Below are 23,935 nucleotides of genomic sequence, written 5' to 3' on the forward strand. Positions count from 1 at the left end.
TTGGTTCTATATAGAACCGTTTATTTTAAGAGTGAAAGAACCATTTGGGGTTCTATTTAATGAACCCTTTAAATGGTTCTATTTAGAACCTTTTTGGGGTTCCATATATGAAGCGCTTGATAGAACCATTTTTGGTTCTATATAGAACCGTTTCTTTTAAGAGTGTGGTTTGGTTACTGTAAATAACTGACAACACAGTTGCCAGTTACTAACTGTAACCAAACTATTACGGTAGAGTATTCCACAGTAAATAAGCCTGGTAAGGTCCAAAGCCTGTTTTATACTCAATGTGTCCACTAGTTAGTTTGAGTGCACATGGCAAATGTGACATCATTAATGTGTTTGCTGAGGTTCGCTTTGGGTGCGTGTGACATGATTTTGGCTGGCAGAGCTACATTTTTGAGACTCAAAATCAGTTCAAGAAGTGCCACATTTTATTTGAGTTGACTATGAATCACTTTGAAGAGATTTTGCCTAAAACGGGTATGACTGAACAGACACCATTATTATCCATTCATGGGGGATCATAGGAATAACCAGATGGCCAATAATTTTTATCTTGACTAAAAATTGCAAAACAGTGGGAAAGCTTTAAAAAGTTTTGAAACACCTGAGGTATAAGTTTTTTCAAAACCAAAAGAGGACATGGCAAAAGTGAAGAGCCAGGATCACAATTACAGAAATATGTTTTTTCCATCATTTATGGGTTTTACACTATTATATATATTTAGGCACCTTCTTCTTCTTTCATCTTCTTCAGAATGAATCGAGATTTTGAGAGTCTAAACATGCCTGAAAACTCACTAAACTTTGCACATGGCCCAGAAGTGGCATGCATTTGTGGTTGGAGGAGAAAGTGCTTATAACTCAGACAAACAATGTCTAATCTGCCTGAAAATTAACATTTAATGAGATTCCTCTCCTGAAGGCATCTACATGCCAATATTGAGTAACAGTCATAGCGCCACCTGCTGGCAGAAGGAAGTTTGGCATACATCAGTAATTTTTGAGTTTTTTTTAATATATATTTTGCTCAGTTTAAATTATTATTGTCCACTGTTCTTTGTCATCCTAGGGCCACTAGACAACGGTAAGCCCGGGTGCGAGGTCCCTTTCATCGCTGCTTGCAGCTTTAATACAATTTAGAACTGAAAACAATTTAATAGTTACAATACTATTATTAAGGATCAAATGAATTCTTTGATAACTGGAAAGGAATTTTAAAATTTAAATAATTTTTTTTTAGGAACATTTGTAATTAGTTATTGTAATTTTTTGATTTTTTTTTTTTTTGTAACAATCATGGATTAATTATTTGCCCCAACGAATGACAATGTGAGCTAGCAAAAAACAATATTAAATCTAGATTGTTAAAATAAGTAATTACCTCAATAAACCATTAATGATTGCAGATGTTTTTTTTTATTTGTTAAACATGAAAAGATCCCTGACCGATGTTACTGAGATTGAGATGCCAGAGTTATTTGACCAGAGGACAGGTTCTTCTTGGGGCACAGTGCCAGAACTCCAGCACAACAATGAAGGAAAAAGATAAGACAGAGCACAGGAGAGAAGAGAGAGGACATAGGCGAGCAGGAGTTTGAAGAGAGGGGTGAAAGGGAGGAGAAGGCATGAAAATGATGAGGGGAAACGGGAGAGGGCCCCTGACAGCAGAAATAGTGGCTCTTTAATGTTCCTTTTTGGGAGAGAACAAAAGACAGAGATATTTGAGGAGAGAGAGAGGGAGAGAGAGAGAGAGAGAGAGAGAGAGAGAGAGAGACGGGACACAGTGAAAGCAATTGTGTAAACTAAAATATGTTATGGCATATCAGTATGTTAGTAAATTTGAAAAATTTGAAATACTTCCAAAAATGTAGCAAATTTTTGCATGTTTACATCTTTTTTTGCTCTGGTGTCCTTCATACATTTCTTTGTTCTGCTAAATGTCAGTACCAAACTGATCCCAGGACCCTTTAGTTAATCAGACACTAACAGCTAGACCATGAGTAAGCATGACATTATGACCCATTTCCACTGAGTGGTATGGTGCGGTACAGTACGGTTTGGTTCGCTTTTATGGCCATTTCCACTGTCAAAACGTACCAAAAAGCAAACTCTAACGTCCCACTTTTTGGGTTACCTTTCGGAAGAGTATCTAGCGGAAGAGCCAGAAGCGCAGCTAAACATTATTGGTTTACAGAGATGTGTCACTAGCGCATGCACAAGCTAGAAGAATAAAAAAAAGGAAGCTCCATTTCCAAATACACAGCCGAGACATAACACCATATTGATACATACATATAATAATGAGCCATGGTCGACCAGATCTTAAACAAACCTTGTTGTTGTCTTGATAAACAACCACGAAGCCAAGAGGAACAGCAGAAACTACCCTGTGCCCTGTAACATTAGTTGTTTACAAGGCCGTCTAAATTGCGAGCTGTTTCGCTTTCTCGCTTGCACTCATCACATGTCTATATTTGAAATAACAAACTTCTTGAGCTCATGATAATACCTTGCGCGTGATTATTGAAGTTCTGACACTTAATCTTTTCAAAAACGGACAAACGTGAGAGTGATGCTCAAAAAAACAAAGGAGAAGCTTGACAAAACAAAGGAGCAAGTGATTGTTTCAGCAACCTAAAACATCAACAAACTGCCATGTGTAACTATTACCCTCGCCTTTTGGACTATTATGAACTCGGAATGACGGAATTACTTTCTAACAAAAGGGTTATATTTAGATTAAAGACAAAGACAAGAGGTATGCACTGACTGGGCTATATGTTGCGTGTTGTTTTAAAACCTAAATAAGAACTAAATGTATGTTGTGTGTAGTTTTTCTGCAATTGGCATATCGGAGACTGTAAGGGGCTGTATGTGTTTATATATGTTAAATTCATTTATTTATTCTATATAATTGCAGAAGTTACAGTAGGCTATTTTGCCCTATTAATGATCTGCAGTTATAATCAAATCCTGTTCATAGAAAAGTTAGTAATGAACATTTGTACACAAGTGTTTATGTGTATAAAGCATCTGTTTTGTGAGAAGGCTTTTCATAATGATATGCAAACGATCTGTACAGCTTTACTTTGACATTTCCTTGAGCGAGAATAACGTCGACTGAAACTTTCTTTCGTACACGACACCCACCAAAAGGGTAACATTTTGGAAGTGGAAATGCAAGCCTGATAAATGTGACCCCTAATGTACCGTATTGAACCACTCAGTGGAAATGAGCCATAATTTTTATTTTGAGGTGAACTAACCATTTAAAACAGTCCTTACATTATATAATCCAGACTTAAAGGGATTAGTTCACACGAAAATTTTAATTCTCCCATCAATAATTCTTTCTCATTTTGTTCCAGTGTTTAACTTAAGCTAAAAGAGAAAGCATTTTTACATTCAAAAATGCTGACTACATTTGACAAGACCAAAAACATACAAGTTGGCAGAACAGTTCCTAATGACTGATGATTTGTTGTTCCTTACTGGATGCAGACATGATTTATTAAAAATAAATTGCATTATTTTCTTTTTGAATGTTTTCATACTTGAGTATCATTAGCACTGCATAACATCTAAAATGTAACCAATCCTGGAGAACTTTTTTGTGATTTGAGAGAATTACTAAGTAAAAGGTGAGAATCTTGTCTTAATTCGGGAATTTATGCATATTTTCAATTAAAGCCAAGGGTTTAAGGTTCTTAAATGGACAACGCCTCTTTGTAAGACCTCCAGGAACTACCTCACTGCCCTCAAAAAAAACAGTCCCCTTCTGGTGTTCGAAAAAAAATAAATTGTTAACTTTGTCATCTTGAGAAAAAAAATCTACCCCTATACAGCACGCACGCACGCACAAGCACGCACGCACACACACACACACACACACACACACACACACACACAACAAGATTGTGATCCATTTTCGTATTACAGCCAAAACAAAGTTCAAACATTATGATCCATTTTTTTACTTCAATTGTTTCTCTAAGAGAATGTCAGTGTACACAATTTCTTCACATATTTCTGCTTCACAGCATTATTTGCCAGCGTTATAGAGCAATACAATATTTTAAAGCACAGTAGAACTGCTTAAGAAGTGCAATTTGCATTTTTTTTTTCAATGCGAAATTGTAGCATGTGTGAGGTTAAACTCTCATTCCATTGCTCTGCTGGTCCTCCAGCATGCCGCAGGCAAGAGAAAACAAGCCAGGAGAAAAAAATGCATTTTTTTTCCAACACAATAAAAAAGAAAGAGAATATATTAGTTTATCAGCTTAAAGCATCTTTCGTCTTCTGACTTGGGGCATGGAAACAGTGCCCCGAAGCCAAATAAATAGACAAGGTTAGACGACCTCTGAGTCTGAGACGTAACCACTTTGATGGGTTAACACAGCTGAGCCAGCTGTGACAAGACAGTTATACTCGAGGTAAGGCAATGGTTGTTGCCTTTGCTGTACATATGTGTTAGAGGGACTTTTAATATGCAAAATAAGAGTTCAGATCATCATCACGTGTAGAGAAAAATATGATCACAGAATAATACAAATAATTAAAAAAGAAAGATTTGAAAAAGTCCAAAGATCTAAAATAATCTCACAGCATACATATATTTTCCATGTTTAAAAAAAGGCATATTTTTTTATATAGTGTGGGCAACAATACTCTCCTGTCACACATCTTGTGCAACTAATTAAATGTCCAAAATTTATTTGTAAATGTAAAATGTAATCATGAGTGAATGTTAGGGAGTATGTCGGGTCTTGCATGTGATTATTTAATGCAGCAGAGTACTACAGAAAAAAAGGTTTAACATCATAAATGTGGAGAGAAACATTAATGTTCAGCTTTAACTTAATATGATAAAGATATTTACAATATTATTAAATAAGATTGAAAACATTTCAAAGTCTCACAAAGAAGATTATTGAGACAATTGTAAGGCTCTACAGAGAGAAGATTTTTTTTTAGCATATTTCTAAACTTAATAGTTTTAATAACTCATTTCTAATCACTGCTTCTTTATCTTTGCCATGATGACAGTAAATAATATTTTACTAGACTTTTTCAAGATACTTCTATACAGCTTAAAGTGACATTTAAAGGCTTATTTAGGGTAATTAGGTAACTTATATATATATATATATATATATATATATATATATATATATATATATATATATATATATATATATATATATATATATATATATATATATATATATATATATATATATATATATATATAGCTTAAAGGGGCTACAAATTTTGACCTTAAAGTGGTTTTTAAAAAAAGTTAAAAACTGTTTTTATTCTAGTCAGAATAAAACAAATAAGACTTTCTTCAGAAGAAAAAATATTGTCAGACATACTGTGAGAATGTCCTTGCTCTGTTAAACATCATTCGGGAAATATATAAAAAAAATATATATATATATAATGCATGTTTAAATGCCACAGTAATTTGAATACGTGTGCATTTAGCATATATTAATGGTGGGTATGATTTTGCCAAGTAGAATGCGATCCTGGAATAACATCTATGTTAATCCTGGAATGTCATTTTTATTTGAAAATGTAATCTATTCCTATTCCCTACCCCAAACCCAACCCTAATTGTAAATTATTCACAAAATCAGGGAATAATAGTTGGATAACAATTATGTAGACATAACCCCAACAGCAAGCCTAAACTTAGAATAAACTGTAAACATATTCCTTAATTCTGATTGGAATATTGTTCCAGGATCAACATACTGTAGATGCTAATCCAGGAACATGTCCTACTTGGTAAAATTACACTAACCAAATATTAACATAGTTTCTAATCATATTTCAATATCTTAAAATCATATTTTGATCACGTTATGCTGTCAAAAACAGCTTATCACATTTTTGTAAGTACACATCTGAATGTTTTTAATAGCTCCATAATGCATACTTCCTCATACTGACTTTAAGATACAAAAAGGGCAGCCTATACATTTAAGTAATATAACCAAGCAGTGAAAAAAAGGATATTACCTCAGTCTGCCCTCATTTCTCCTAAGGACTTTATCTCAGTTCTTTCCAAAGCCTGAAATTGCTTGTGGAAAAAAGAGGTGAGATATTTTACCTCTTCTTGAGCATCTCCTCAAAGTGGCATGCAACTTTCTTTTGCATTTTACCCTCTCTCTCTCACTCTCTTTTCTTCTCTTGTGAAAATTGAAGAGGCTTAATGTCAAAAAAGGCTAAAGCCAGCCTCTCCATATCATACAACGCAGTGTGAAAATTACTGGGGCAATGATAAGACGGCCAGATAGCAGAAGTGAAGAGAGAGAGGGGAAAAAAGAGGGAGGGTGACAAAGAAAAGGGCTAAAAGACGACAGAAGAGAAGTGACTCCACTCAATTATACTGCAAAATTGGTATGAGTGAATATTTTTCATTCAGGTGAGTGATGATATCTGTGGAGCAGCAATGCAGATAAATAAAGGAGCTTTCTGTCAAGTATAAACATCATTAATCATGAGGCCAGCTACAGCCTGACCGCCTGTCCTCACACCACAGCACAGGAATTAAAGAGAAAGTGAGTGAGAGAGATAGAGAAAAAAAAAAAAGCTAAGCTTTTAAATCTGGAAAGGGAAGGCATGGTGCACATGGGGGATGACATAAATTCATCCCCTGCACATTTTCGCTGAACAAGTGTTCACATGGAGGTTTTCATAAAGTAATGTGCATGTAGAAAAGTATACACAATGAATAAATACATATGTATAAAAATATTATGTTTACATTTAAAGAGGCAAAATAATCTATGCAGAGCATGATTTGATGAATCCTTGATAATTGGTCACTAAGGTGTCAATCCAACATGCAGAGAAGTCACAATGATTAAGTCATGAATCATTAAGTCAAGCAACATAAGTTTCCTCGGTATGTGTCTGCAAAATTGTGTTGCACAATGATTCAAAATTTATTACACATCCCATTTTAAACTATTAAGTAACCATTAATAATAGGAAACATTTATTTATAAACAGAAATACAAGTATTAATGGCAAATCAAAAAAACTGATAATTAATGCTGAATGAATTTACATTTTTAGATGACATATCACTTTATATACATACTGTATCATATGCAAGTATTTTGTATTGTAAATAAACATGGTTTGACATTAACCATTTTGATCACCAGCCACTGTCTAGTAGTTTTCCAACATTACTAGCCACAATTTTGTTGTTGGGAAAATATATTTTATATGCATAAACTTGATTAATGTGCATGAGAAAATGGATTGTGGTTTCATAGTGTTGCATTGCAATTCGTTTTTATTTTACAGGACTTTTCAGGGCTCAACATCAATAATTTACCGAATTAATCTATGACCACACCAAAAATAAATAAATAATTATTTCTTAGCCACAAATGTTAAATAATATGTCAAATAATGAAAAATATAGCTGTATACATGCTCTTTTTATTCAACAGAACCTTTCTTAAAAACAATTACATTAAAAAAAGTATTATTGCCATGGATCTAAAACTAGTCTGTCCAGGCTAAAGGTCTCTCAGATGAAATTAACTACACATACATAGGAAGTTAATCTCCTATTATAGCTATGTAATTGTAAAAATGATAATTAAACCATATTAACAAAAATACAGCAAAGGAAGCAGGTAAAAACCAACCTGATCTCACGAAGAAACGTAAGTATTTTACGGTTTGTCAGTTTAGTGTCTAATTCATCCAAATTCGTACGAGTTAAGCCTTATGAAAAAATGTATTATTTTAAAAAGGAGGCGTGGCACCCAACCACAACCGTCATTGGGTGATAAGCAAATCGTACTAAATTGTATGAATTAGATCATACGAATTCATACGAATTAGCAACTAAATAAAAAGTTACGAATTGCCGTGCGATTGCATTTAAAAAAAAATACTATGTGTGATTATCACACGCACATGTGTAACGTTAGGCCCATAATCTGTTTTATTCAAAGAATAGTTCAAATAAAACCGGCAACCGCTGCTGTTTATAAAAATACATATTTTAAAAACATCCAAAACTTTTGATAGCAGTAGGATTGTGGGTGCACGAGCATCCCTTTTTGTCCAGTCTACTTCAAAGAGAACTGATGGCAACAGTTGCGTTTCCAGGCACAATTGCTTTGCGCCAGGAAACGAATGCTTTTTAAACATTCACTTGCATCACCTGTGCTCTGAGTGATCATCCTCTCATTCGGTATTTACCTGCTTTCTATTCCTTGCGCGAACGCTATTTTTTTGTTGGTCATGCTGCTTCTCGACTCTAAGATGACATTTCCACGCATATTGGGCCATTCCTATTGTCAAACACTGCATTTAATCTAAAAATGATCTTAAACCAGCCAAAGTGGCTAGTGAGAGTGATTGTAATGTGATGTAGAGAACTGTAAATAAAACATCTACAGTGTAAATAACAACCTACATTGAACACAATAGTACATAAATAGTACAAAAAATGTACCATTTTAAAATGTTCCTCAAGACTGACAGCTTTAGTACCTTGAAATCTTAGATTGAAGTGGGGTTTGGCTTGACTGGCCTCGAAAATGTATAAAACAATAAAGAAAGTATATGACAAAAGACCGCATACATATTTGCATCTCCTGGGAGCTGTTGAGATAAGAGACTTTATGCTAAATACAGCGTCATCACATTGCGCTCAGATTGGGCAGCTTGACAACAGTTTATGCAAATAACAAAATTCAAAGCTCTATGCCTCACACACATGCACACAAAAGGTGCATGGACACACTAAGATTTTATGCTTTGTTTTGCTTTCTAAAATAGCCTTGATTTGTGCAGCAGTATTATCACAATCAATACAAATAATCTTATTTTGTTAATTTTGCTCAACTTGCAATACTTTGAAATACCACTGACAAACAATGCTTGAATGCCTGCAGCCAACTACAAAAATCTGGGTTACCACACTTAAAGTGACAGTAAAGCAATTCTGAGTAAAAAGTAAACCAGTAAAGCACACCAAAATTCTATTCAATTTTACCTGTAATTAACACTAACTATCAAAGGAACGAGCTCTGATTCCGTAGATAACATGAACATCATTGTAATAGTTAGGTAAAAATAAATGCATATAATAAAAAACAATGAAAGAGTTTTTTTTTTTTTTCTCTTTACCTTGCATGCATGTATCGCCTGTAGTTGGGGATAATTTATAATTCATAATAGGGGCTCTTTAACAAATTAAATATATGCTTTGTTAACAATTGTTTTGAATTAAATATAGAAAAAATAAAAAATATACTCAAAAAAAAAAGACCAACAGAGACCTATTTAGTGTTGTATTTTAAGCCGTATTGTACATGAAATCACAGGCAGCATTTATTATCAACATCTGCATAAACAGATGGATTTATAAAATGTATTGTTGTTTGCTCAATCAAAAATTAAACAAATAAATAAATAAATTACAGCAAGAGCTGAGTGACATTGCATGCGTAAATGTGCATTAGACAGGTAAAAAAAAAAAAATACTTTTTGTGTTTTGAATTTTGTGTCAAGCCTTTTCTAGACAAGCAAAAGTATATATGAAAAGCATATATAGTTTACGCCTTGATATTTGATTAATATTTCATGTGTTTCTTCCTCTATTTCGTCACATTGATTTGAACTTTATTCTGCAATGTGTGGTGCTTGAAACCCTGGTTGCAGTGTGTTGTCAATTGTCAAATTTCATAGTTAATTTTATTAGAACAGATTTTAAGCTGTCACATTTTACAAAGTGCCTCATTTGACGTTACAATATGCCCCACAGATGGAGAATGTTATAACATTTCTCTTCTAGAGTGAGTAATGGAAAAGGAATGCACTCTAATTTTGAAACAAAACTATTTGTACTAGACAACTGTGAATTTAATTTAGCCAAAGAAAAAAAATATACTCTAAAAACATATTATACACACTCTCTCTCTACAGCTTGTTTTGTAAATTATTCTCAATATAGGAAAGAGCAATTACAGAATACTGTTGAAATTACATTTCATTTTAGCGTACAAAAACAACATTTGCCCAATTAAATCTCTTCAGCTATTTGAGGAAACACTACAAAAATATAATAATAATAATAATAATAATAATAATAATAATAATGTCATGGAAAAAAATATACAGGGGGCCTAATAATTCGGAAGGGCTAAGAATTATACATATAAGTCAGAACTTTTAGCCCTCCTGAATTTTTAGACCGCCTGTTTATTTTTTTTCCCCAATTTCTGTTTAACGGAGAGATTTTCTCAACAAATTTCTGAACATAATAGTTTTAATAACTCATTTCTAATAACGGATTTATTTTATCTTTGCCATGATGACTATTGCATAATAATTAACAATAAAATATAAAATTTAGATTTTTTTTCTTTTTTAAATATAGTTAACCTAATAACCTACAGTGGTTAAGCCTTTAAATGTCACTTTAAGCTGTATAGAAGTGTCTTGAAAAATATCTAATAAAATCTTATTTACTGTCATCATTTATTCATTCATTTTCTTGTCGGCTTAGTCCCTTTATTATCCGGGGTCGCCACAGCGGAATGGACCACCAACTTATCCAGCAAGTTTTTATGCAGCGGATTTCCTTCCAGCTGCAACCCATCTCTGGGAAATATTATTTACTGTCATCATGGTGAAGATAAAACAAATAAGTTATTAGAAATTAGTTATTAAAACTATTATGTTTAGAAATGTGTTGGAAAAAAATTGGAAAGAAATTGAGGGAAAAAATAAACAGGGTTGCTAATAATTCAGAGGGGCAAATTATTCTGACTTCAACTTTATGTATGTTTATATATATATATATATATATATATATATGTATATATATATATATATATATATATATATATATATATATATATATATATATATATATATATATATATATATATATATATATATATATATATATATATATATACACATTCATTAATACACACATCACACAACACACACATACACAACACACACACACACACACACACACACACACACACACACACACACACACACACACACACACACACACACACACACACACACACACACACACACACACACACACACACACACACACACACACACACACTCATACTATCATACACTCATACACTAGGTAGAATTTAGCCTATGAAAATTCACCTGTACCGCATATCTTTGGACTGTGGGGGAAACCAGAGCACCCGGTGGAAACCCACGCGAACGCAGGGAGAACATGCTGTATGTGTGTATATATATATATAATATAATATTCTGAACATGTACGTGTGCGCGCGTGTGTGTGTGTGTGTGTGTGTGTGTGTGTGTGTGGTGTGTGCGCGTGAGTGCGTGCGTGCGTGTTTGTGTGTGTATGTTTCTGTCTGTTTTTCATATCCAGGTAATTCCATACTTACTTTAAAATATTAAGGTCTGGACTTAATAGTATAGAATTAGCATATATTAGATTATTTTTGTAATATTGGTAAATTAAAATATATAATACATGCTATTAAAGTGAATGCATGCTGTGTGTCATCAGTTGCTATGTTCTTAAAAAATAATTGCAAATACGCTGCATTAGCAAAGTGTTTGGCATAGTTATATATCATATATCATAGTTTATAATGCTGAAAAGTGAAGCCAGTGTCAGATGGGTTTTCTACAAATACAAATACATACATTTTAAGTGTATCAAATTAAGCTATAACGTACAGCAGCCACAAATGTATCAAAATAAAATACTGTATTTTGTATTTTGAAAATACTACAAAATACTTTTAAAAAGAAGCATGATATTTCGTTGCAGACCTTTCATCATTAAACTGACTCAGTAAAGTAAACAATGTTTAATAGAAACACCCTTTCTCTCCCACCTCGTTCACCTACAGGGGGAAGTTGTAGACTAATGATTATCACCTCTGACCCATTTAATGCAGATTATGAGTCAAAAAATTGTACTCTATGCAGGGCCAGATTGAGAACACAAGGGCCCTGGCTATAGCAAATCCAAGGGCCCCCTTTTTTTTTTGTTACCTCAAAATTATTAATAATAATAATAATAATTATTATTATTAATTAAATATATATATATATATATATATATATATATATATATATATATATATATATATATATATATATATATATATACATACATACATATTATATATATATACATATATATATATATATATATATATATATATATATATATATATATATATATAAATATATATATATATATATATATATACATACATACATATTATATATATATACTATATATATATATATATATATATATATATATATATATATATATATATATATATATATATATATATATATATATATATATATATATATATATATATATATATATATATATATATATATATATATATATATATATATATATATTGTTCTTGTTATTAATATTAGTAATATTAATAATTTACTTATTAATGTTATTATCTATTTTTCCACCATTTGATTTATATTTATTATATATATATATTTTTCTATTTTATTAAAATAGGCCTGCAAGTAGGTTATACAAATTAAGTAATGACATAACATGAACTTTAAAGTTCAAACAGGCTGCAAAAATCAGCAAAACAAAAACATTTGCATTATTACCTAAATTAGTTCTTTACAATAAATGCTTTAAATAGGAGTTTACCTTTAAAAGGTTCTTTAGAACTTAATCCCTAATGATGGGATATCTTTAAAATCCATGCTTCTAATATCAAAAATATTGTGGTCTTCTGAGTTACAGAAGGCTATAGCATCCTTATTTTATTTTGTTTGTTATTTATTTATTTATTTATTACATCGGATATAGACCTATTGTCTGATGAAAGCCAGCGCCAATATTTCATTGCTTCATATTATTCTGTCATTTTCATAAAAGGGGCAAAGTAAACATTTATAAAAAAAAGTTTGCTTTCTAACTGTTTTAGATAATCTTACTGTAAAGCAAAGTGCATGTACTTTATATTCACTCTATATACTTTATATACTCCACAAAGATGGACATTTTTATTTCTGCTTGTGTAAGCTATTTTATTTGTTCACGCACTGTGTCGGTTATATTGTGTGATGTATTTTACAGGCGCGGGCCGGTTATTGAGTCTGTAACAGCCGCGAGGTCCATTCAGCATGATCCTGGGAAAATTGTGTGACTAAAACAGGGCTATTCAATATTCTGATTGGGCTACAGCCACTCCGAGCCCGAGTTTAGCACTGTTTGTAATATTTTGAACAGCAGCGAACCAAAAGTATTTCTTACATTATCGACAAGAGAAAAGCAGAATGCAAGGAGGCGTTTCCCGCGTCATGGTGCAAATTAATTCTTGAGCCAATCCAGGGTCCCCTTCTTCTGTGGGCCCTGGGGGTTCAACCCCACCTAGATCTTATGATAATCTGGCCCTGACTCTAAGTGTTGATTATGTTTCCACCCATTGCATGGCCAGTAAAATTGCCATCATCTCTCTTCAATGATTGTTTAACCTATTAACAATCATACATTTTAAAAGGTTGACAGGCCTACACAAAGAGTTCATTTATTTTTTGTTCACATATTTTTTTTCTTAAATCAATTTTTTTTTTGCAATTGAACTGTTCAAAACTAAAAACTGTAGTTTTAGTAATTTCCATTAATCATGTTTTTTGCAACTGAACTCTTCATTGCACAACATAAAAATATGATATGTCAAAATTACAAAAATATCTGTTTTTGCAAATAAACTCCACATATTTATCCTCCTGCTGTCATTTTATTATTATTATTATTATTATTATTATTATTATTATTATTATTATTATTATTATTAATATTATTAGATTTTTAGGTTTCATATATTGTGACATTTGAACATGTTTATAGGTAGACGTCTTTTATCTTTTTTGAACCTGCAGATCAGCTATACTGAAATTTGGAACAGCCAATGAAATATTGTGGGTATCATACGTGTAGAACTTATCTTAATAGTTGTAAGTCTTATTTTCTTGGCATCTACATCAGCAATCCATTCATTATTTCTACAGTATAATTGTACTCCCAAGATTTTTTTCAGTTCTTATTTAACTGAAAGGGTCTCAGTTTACCCTCTTAAAAAACACCAACACACCATATATATTTTTTAAAATTATTATTATTTCTAAAGGTCTTCTACATTTCGTCCTGCAGTACTGAGACTGCTGGTGATCTCAAGGCTCTACATCCTGTTCTTAAAGACTGAGATTTTATTAAATGTAATTTCTTAAATATATATAATATTCTTACATATAATATTCTTATATATATATATATATATATATATATATATATATATATATATATATATATATATATATATATATATATATATATATATATATATATATATATATATATATATATATATATATATATATATATATACTGCTGCATATATATATATATATATATATGTGTGTGTGTGTGTGTGTATGTGGTCTCATCACTGCACAGTTTACTATTTTCTACAGTACAGTATACTATACTAATCAATGATTGTTGATTTGTTGATCATGCTTGAGTATAATTTCCATCCATACTCCAAACATTGACCACCTTCTTAATAATAAATAATTTGTTTGTTTAGGCCTAGGGCAAATATTTTTTTTTAGATGTTATCATATACTCTAGACTTCTAGCAAAGTATTTTACATTATTTTGAAACTACAAAAATACAAGACACTAAAGTTCTTTGATGCAAATTATTAACTCATTTTTATAAACTCTATCAAATACAAATTTAAAAATACTATTTTGTATGTTAAATATGTATTTGAATTAAATGTCTCATAAATACTGCCCATTAATGCTTGAACACTTAACTTATAAACTTTTCTTAAACTTAACTTCCTGTGTAATTGGCAAGTTTTTATTTTTTTATTTTAAGCTGTACAAATCATATGCTGTCTGGGATTGCAGACTGCTGTCTCACCATACTGTTTTCATCTTTAAGGAAAATTCTTATTTATTGATTGATTCTTATTTATTCGTAATTATGAACAAAATCACTGAATAGAATTTATTTCCACTTGAAAAAATAATGTGGTGATAATACAGTTTTATTAAGTAGCGGTACTGCTGCATCAAGCCAATGAATTTATTACATATGGGAGGAGTATGTCTAATTGTGTCATTTTATAACTTGCTTCAAGCATAAGAGCTTTAAACCCTTGAGTGAACTCTATTGTTAGGCGATTGACAAATGCCTCCATTTGTCCAGAGCAATCACCAAGGAGACTAAATCCTGTCACTTGGGCTTTGTGTTTGAGAGTGTCTTTTGTTTGCCTGTGGGAATAACATTGAAGTCAGTGAGGGAACACTTACAATTAAGCACCAGACATAAGCAAGTCAGCAAGACATTTTTACAAACAGACACCCTGCAGAGAGTGTTTCTTTAGCATTTATCTTATTTGCTTAAAGAGGGGTAATTAGTTTAAAATGGAATGAATAGAGCGGAGCTGTTTCCAGGTCAGGGCTGGCAAAAGGTCAAGAGAGTCATAAGATTGTTCAGTTAATAAATTGTCAATGTGGTCCAGTATAACCAAGTAAATGAAATGACTAAGACAGAAACAAAAAAATAAATAAAAGTATAATAATTTCAAAAACATTTTAAATATTTCACTACGTAGATCCTTCGGCACAATGACTAACTTCCTTTCTGTATGTTTGACCTGCTGTAATAAACAGAACAGCCACATTATGTGAGACACCCCCCTCCATTTAATATTAAATACCACACTGGTGCTCTTATATGAATTCATAACCTGCACGATTATCCTCTGCAGTAATTGTGCTTACCCATGGTCTAATAAGACTGCCATAGGAGAAGGGGAGAAAACACAAAGGACAGTTAATTTGTGATTTCCTCTGCTCATTCAAAGGCAAATTAAGTGTCAAACTGCTAATATGAAGCATATTTCATTTTATGAGCTTTTAATTTAATTCCGTCCCCTCATATCACAGCCATTAGTGTCATTTAGTGCACTGTGCAAGAGGCTTCCACTCAACGGGGGCAATAAATAAACATGTTTCAATTAAAGCCTTCTCAAATAATAGGTCAGGACTGTCTAACTCTGTCTCGTCAACTAGCAAATCAGCAATGGTTGAGGGAAATTAGATGATCATTGCCACGGTGATTTTCACTTTCCTCTCCAGTTATTATTTATTTATTTTAGTCTTAGATGTCTACTCACAGCTGAGAACTTCTGTGTAGATTGATGGCATTGCCGCTAGGTGAAAGCTACTGTAATTATGAGCTGTAATGAGGAGCTGCATGGGAAAGTACTGTAATCATTTCTCGCCTGTTCTTAGGCACATATTTAAGAGTGGTTATAACAATTAATACTGTTCACCAAGGAGAACTTGTCTTCAAATTTTTCATTTTTCTTCCTTAACCTCAACTCCCACGTCTCTGCTACTGCCTAGCACACACAAACACACTCTGCGCCCTACTGTAATATATGTGAGCTGTTTCTATGCAGTTGAGTTCACTTATTCAGGTGCAATAAAATAGTAAAATGTATTTGTGGTGACTATTAAATTACTTAATTAAATTACTATTCGGTACTAAACCAAATAATATATAAAAATTTGCTATGATTATTATTTTCTATTATTATTGAGAGACACGATGGCTCAGTGGTTAACACTGTTGCCTCATAGCATGGTTTGGGTCCTAGCTGAGTCAGTTGGCCTTTCTGTGTAGAGTTTGCATGTTCTCCCTGTGTTTGGATAGGTTTCCTCTGGGTGCTCCCCCACAGTAAAAACATGCGGTATAGCTGAACTGTATAAACTTAATTGGCTGTTTAAATTGGATGGAACCTGAAACCTGGAAAGGCATCTGCTTCGTAAAACATATGCTGCATAATTGTTGATTCCATTGTGGTGACCCCTGATGAATAAAGGAACTAAGCTGAAGGAAAATTAATGAATGGATTGTTATTATTATTTACAAAATTTCAAACTACTGTTAAAACATTGGAGTAAGTAAAACTTTCAATATGTTTTTGAAAGATGCAGCATTTCTTTCATTATAAAACATGCATTCAAAAATATAATATTGAAAAAAAAATCACAATTTTAAAATAGCTATCTTCTGTTTTAATATATATTTATTATTTACCTATTATTGAACAGAGGTGTGTTTCCCAAACAACGACATAACTCGCGGCTGAACTAGCATAATGCATCGTTTGGGAAATGAACAATGTAGTGATGAGTGTTTCCCAAAACTCGTAGTTTTTCTGTTGCTGATCTATTGTTTGAACCACGTTAGTTATAACTTAAGACGCCCATAATTATGATCTAAACGGGGTGGTAACAACTTCTTTAGAGAAGAACCCCATAATTTAGTTGTGCAAATTATATTGTTTTATTAGAACAATATAGTTTTATTATTGTTTTATACGCAAACATATTTTTAAAAAATCCAATATTAGTTTAGGTAAAAATATGCACTAATTTTACAAATTAATTAAAATATTTAATAGGCACAAGTAGGGCCTTTTTCCTTTTCAAATATTATCGAGAACATGAAATATTCGATTCGAAAACATAAAACCACATACAAAAGCTAACAGGTATTCTAATATCATATATAAATCACATAAATGAATAATGAGGCTATTTATTAAGAAATCAAATTTAATATGTATTATTTATTAGGAAGTGAAGAAAATGCTATTTTAATAATAACATTAATAATATCAATAATATTAATGATTATTATAATTATCATTATTATTAACGTTGGATATTGTTTATTTGTTTTATATAATTTGAAAAGTCTACTTTTACAATTTGACACATGCATGTAGACCACTGCAGAAATGTTCTAAATTGCAGGCCCATGTCATGGGGCATGCAGATACTTAATAAATAACCTACTATAAATTAAAAGCATTTACGTATGCTATGTTTTTTTGTTTTCACAAGCTTTGGAGACGTAACATAAATTCTGCTGTTAGATCACTAATAAGCTTTCGTCATAAGCCATGGCTGTTTTTAAAATAACATAAATGTTTTCAAAGTGCACTACGAAGGGAACTCAATTGTAAACTTGAAGAATGCTAAAACTGAACTGTAAAAATAATTTGAAAGCAAATTACACCTAAGAGTGATGACTTTAATGCTTTTTTTTTTAATATGTCCAAGTTTAAATGTTAGAATGTTCTAAACGAATAGGGCATAGGGGGGATAACTGGGAATAGAAGCCACCAGGAACAATGTTTCTACCTACAGCTCTAGAGGTGTAGTTGCTAGTGTACATGTTTGCAACGCAGCTTGCAAATGTTCATTGGAACGATGAATTTGGGAAATGCCAAATCAACAAACTATGTTTGTAATGATGAAACTTGCGTCCTTAGTTGGCTAATGATGGTTTTCAGAAATGCACCCCTGAGCAATTTTCAGCAGTCATAACTCTGTCCTTGTTTGAACATTCATTCATTCATTCATTTTCTTGTCGGCTTAGTCCCTTTATTAATCCGGGGTTGCCAGAGCGGAATGAACCGCCAACTTATCCAGCTAGTTTTTTTTACGCAGCGGATGCCCTTCCAGCTGCAACCCATCTCTGGGAAACATCCACACACACATTCACACACACTCATACACTACGGACAATTTAGCCTACCCAATTCACCTGTACCACATGTCTTTGGACTGTGGGGGAAACCGGAGCACCCGGAGGAAACCCACGCGAAGGCAGGGACAACATGCAAACTCTACACAGCCAACTGAGCCAAGGTTCGAACCAGCGACCTTCTTGCTGTGAGGCGACAGCACTACCTACTGCGCCACTGCCTCTCCCTCCTTGTATGAACATTATTTTAAAATCGAGAAATCATTCCAAAATGCAAATTTGCCTCTAAGAAAAACTAATTTTAAAAAGTGACACAAAAAAATAAACATAAAAAAGACACAATTTTTCTGAAATAAATTTTTGTATAATAAAAGTTTTAAGTTTAAAAAAATAAAGCATGTGAAAATTATACATCATTTTAGACATGAAAAGTTTTTTTTGTTAATCTCCCTTTCCATCAAAATCAAAGTTAGGGCTTTAAATCCTAAAGCGTCATGAAACCACCAAACACATTAATTTGAAATGTTACAATGTAGATTGCACATTGCTGAAAATAGGACCGTTGGTTGCTTAAAGGTTGAAGAAATGTGCTGCTTTTGCTAATCGCCTCTTTAAAAAAAAAAAAAAAAAAAAAAACTGTCCTAGTTCCTTTTGATTTTACAGTCTCTTCAAATATGGTAAATATGTGCTGAAATGTTATATATATAATATAATATATATATTAGATCAGTGGTAAGGATAATCAAAGTTTCTGCAAGAGACTATTTAGAGAAGTAGTAGGCTAATAAAAGTAGGCTTAAAATTTACTGTAATAATAATCTCTAAAGGCAACACTCTATTGTGTCAATTGTATTGTATTGGTCACCCCATTGTACACTTTAGCTGTTATTATAAAATTAGTATTTAAAAATTTGTGGTCTTTAGGTGTATAATAGATCTCCAGTTTGCATGCAGTCCCAACCAGCTTGCAACACCCTTTTTTAAGGCAATGGGTTTCATGACACTTAAAAACTAACCCTATATATTTACTTGAAAAATGTAAAAAAAAAAAAAAAAACATTATAAATAATTGGTTTAGTGGGTTCTTAGTTATTCTTTTTAAATAAATTAAAGTAATCGTGCATTAAGTCCTTAAGGTTAAATGTTAAATTAATAACAGGGGATTGCTAGACACTATTTATTTATTTATTTATTTAAAACAAAGTGTTGAGGTATGGATAATTGTTAGTGAACATATAGCAAAGGTGTGACTGTTCACTTAAAGGCAGGACTATAGCAAGTCAGGCATTCCAACTTGTAATTTAATTCATATGCTTTCCCCCTGTCTTCCTCTAACCCTACGCTCTGTTCTTCTCACCAGCAAATGATAAACTGTGGCAGATGCTTGTTTGAGTCTTGTTTGAGTCTCATGTTGCCCTATTATCTCTGCATAAAATAAATGCTAAATTATATTTGCCATTTTGTTTATGGTGACATTGGACATCAATCAAGCCCCCGGCGAATGTCTCTCCTTTCTTTTCACACCTCTCTTTAGCACACGAGTTAGAGCGAGGAGACAACATAAAAAATTCATTATTCTTAGTGGTGGAATGTGTTCAAGAGCGATATGAATCCCGAGGATGGAGAGAGGGGAACGTGGGGGGAGGCAAAGCATGTAATGATGAAGAATAAGAAATGTAATATGGACCAAGTACCTGCCCCATTCAATTTGTCCCACAACAAAGCTACTGTGGTTAAACATGATGTGCCAGTGCAAGAGAGGCAAAAAAAAAAAAAAAGTGGAGATGGGTGAGGAAAAACAGCATTCAAACCAAGCACAAGCTGTACTTTAAAAAGAGAAAAGAGGATACATTAAGCTAAGAAGTAAACAGTATTATAAAAATAGTTTGAGGAATAAAATGATTACTCTCCTATTATCAGATATGTAATATTGATGTCAGAATTATTAGACCCCCCGTTTAAGACACTTCTATACAGATAATTAACTAAGTTAATTAGGTCAACTATAGGCAGGTTAGGGTAATTAGGCAAGTTACTGTATAACGTTGTAACAGTGCTGCATTTATACCATAGTAATATTGTGATCTTACAGTTGAAACAGAAAAAAATCGGGAAATCTCTGTATGGAGAGGATGTTGGTGACCAAGCAACGGTTTCTGCTGTTCTGACGTCAGCTGCAGATGAATGGCAGAAGAAAGTAGTTCCTCTTAAGTTTTTTTTTTTATACACATGATTATGATGTCGAACTGTTGTACATATATATTTATATACAGTTGAAGTCAGAATTATTAGCCCCCCTGAATTATTAGCGCACCTGTTTTTTTTTCACCAATTTCTGTTTAATGGAGGGATGATTGTTTTAGCACATTTCTATTTTTCTGTTTTAAAAACTAATTTCTAATAACGGATTTATTTTATCTTTGACATGATGACAGTAATTAATATTTTACTTGATATTTTTCAAGACACTTCTATACAGCTTAAAGTAACATTTAAATGCTTAACTAGGTTAATAAGGTGAACTAGGCAGGTTAGAGTAATTAGGCAAGTTATTGTATAATGATGGTTTGTTCTGTAGATTATCAAAAAAAAAAAAAAATGATTAAAGGGGCTAATAATTTTGTCCCAAAAATGTTTTTAAAAAAATTAATAACTGCTTTTATTCTAGCCGAAGTAAAACAAATAAGACTTTCTCCAGAAAATATATATTATTAATATATATTATTAATATAAATATTATCAGACATACTGTGAAAATTTCCTTGCTCTGTTAAAAATCATTTGGGAAATATAAAAAAAAAAATGAAATAAAATCAAAAGGGGGCTATTCTTTTAAAAATTTGTGTTTCTTATATCTTTTGTGTTTCTACATCTTTTATACTTTACCTGGATACCAGACAAGCCTTAAGATGTAATTAATTTAGTTTGTTAATAAAAGGAATTTGAGGCATGTCTGAGATAATTTAAAAAAGAATCTTTTTAGCTGCGTCCCAGATGCACTATGCACTTACACACTCAACAGCATAGTGTATGAATGTAGCGTCATCCCAAAAACGTTTTCATTTTAACTAAGCGGAAAACCATTTTCTATAAGACATTTGATGGTTGCCAAATTAGCAAATGACCAAACTACCAAATAATTCCTTCCGTAAGTAAAACCTCATTCACCATTGGGAGACGATATAATTTCTCGTAAGATAATTTTGCTTTTACAATTCAAAATAAAAAATAAATCAAAATCAGTGCCCTAAAGGTCTGCCACTTCCGCTACAAGGGCAAACAAGCTGCTGTTGACTGTGTGAAGCGTCCAACATTTCACACTTCTTTTTAACAGTTTAATGAGTGCATCATCTGGGTACTTAAAGTGCACTTATTTATTATTTTATTTTATTTTTTTTAGTGTGAATGCACTACTTACACTATTTATACTACAAAATGGCATAGTGCATAAGAATAAATAAGAATAGTGCATAAGTATGCAATTTGGGACACCTTTAGTGTCATTAATGCTGAAATCATTTTGAAGAAGGTAACATCTTCATACAAGTTTTCATATTGGTGTACATTAGCAATATAGAGTTTCCTCACTTGAAGTTGAGGTGGGGGATTGTTGTACTACATGTGACAGCTTGCAGAACAACTGTGTGTGAGAAAAGTTTGTTACGCATTTTCTGACAAGGCCTGAGCTTTCATATGCTGCTAATCTAGTGTATCTGCCTCTGACACACTCATTAGCATGACTCTTGACAGTGTGTTCACCAAGCCTTTGATCTTTGAAACAACCAGATATTGTTGCAGCCAGAGAGGTGCAGATCACCCCGCATGGAAACAACATCTAATACATTTGTGTACTGCAATATTGCAAGACCAGACATAGATGTCTCTATTTGTTATACATTTGCTTAACAAATCATATTATGCTGATTATAAATAACATACAGTAAATCCTACATTAAAATTAAATTGAAAAAATGAAGAAATCTGAATAAAAATATGATAAAATAATTAATGCATATAATAGTAAAAACAACAAATGAATAAACAGATAGAACAGCAATGTACACACACACACACACACACACACACACACACACACACACACACACACACATACATACATATATATATATATATTATTAGACCCCCCCCCCCAAAAAAAAAAAAAGTAATAATAATAATTAGAGGATATACCGCAATAAAACTGGAACCTTCATTTAAACACAAACATATAAACTGCAATATAATAAAACAATATGATATGATATTTTAGTGTCATCTTTCAGGTCCTAGTAGAATTTATGGTGGCATTATTAGTCATAAATATGGTAACAGATATAAAAAAAGTGTGAATTTACTTACATGTGTAGTGATGGTACTGGCGAGGGTTCGTAAATGTATCGGCCTTGTGTGTGTCTATCATCAATTGGTACTGGATGATGAAAAGCAGGAAAGAACTGTGGTGCAGCTGTTAAAAAAAAGGTACCAATAGCATCATCAAATAGGTTCATCTGTCACCAGCAGTTCAACTGTAATTTTTATAAAGCTGTTCAGAAACAAACATACAAATAAACAAAAATAATAATAATTATACTAATATTAATACTACTAATACTACTATAACTAGTACTATCCAAAGACCAAATAATATGGAATTGAAACAACAGGAGGGTAAATAATAAGGGTGACTTTTTAATTTTTACAACCTGACAGAAAGACATATATTATGGTGATTTAAAAATCAGCATAAGTCTTTTAAATCACATCAACATTTAAGACACTTAAATTCAGCATTATTTTGTATGAAATGCTAAACATCTGCTCTGATGCACTGATTAAAAAAATGCTGAATAGTATGAGCGTAACGCAGTGGTCACCTCACAGCAAGAAGGTCGCTGGTTCGAGCCTCGGCTGGGTCAGTTGGCGTTTCAGTGAGTTTGCACGTTCTCCCTGCGTTCGCGTGGGTTTATTCTAGGTGCTCCGGTTTCCCCCACAGTCCAAAGACATGCAGTACAGGTGAATTGGGTAGTAAGAGACTTTGATGTCACCTGTTCATACATATTTATTGTAATGATTCCCCGGTTTTGTGTCCTTTTACATTAAAGGTGCAATATACAGCGTTGGTTGGTTGCTTCGTTGATTCATTCATTCATTTTCTTTTCAGCTTAGTCCCTTTATTCATCAGGGGTCACCACAGCGGAATGAACCGCCAACATATCCAGCATATGTTTTATGCAGCGGACGCCCTTCCAGCGGCAACCCAGCACTGGGAAACACCCATAAACTCT

General features: G+C 32.4%; 1 protein-coding gene across 2 annotated transcripts in view; it reads right to left on the minus strand.

The window, feature by feature from the left end:
* The window catches only part of gli3 (GLI family zinc finger 3), a 340,422-nt gene that overhangs the window by 81,430 nt on the left and 235,057 nt on the right, over positions 1 to 23,935 (minus strand). For both annotated transcript variants that reach the window (XM_087308354.1, NM_205728.1), the window contains 1 exon segment: positions 23,010 to 23,115. In XM_087308354.1, coding sequence (XP_087164480.1) covers positions 23,010 to 23,115 — 106 coding nt within the window.

This window comes from Danio rerio, chromosome 24 (assembly GCF_052040795.2).
Source record: "Danio rerio strain M-AB ecotype USA chromosome 24, GRCz13ab, whole genome shotgun sequence".
NCBI lineage: Eukaryota > Metazoa > Chordata > Actinopteri > Cypriniformes > Danionidae > Danio > Danio rerio.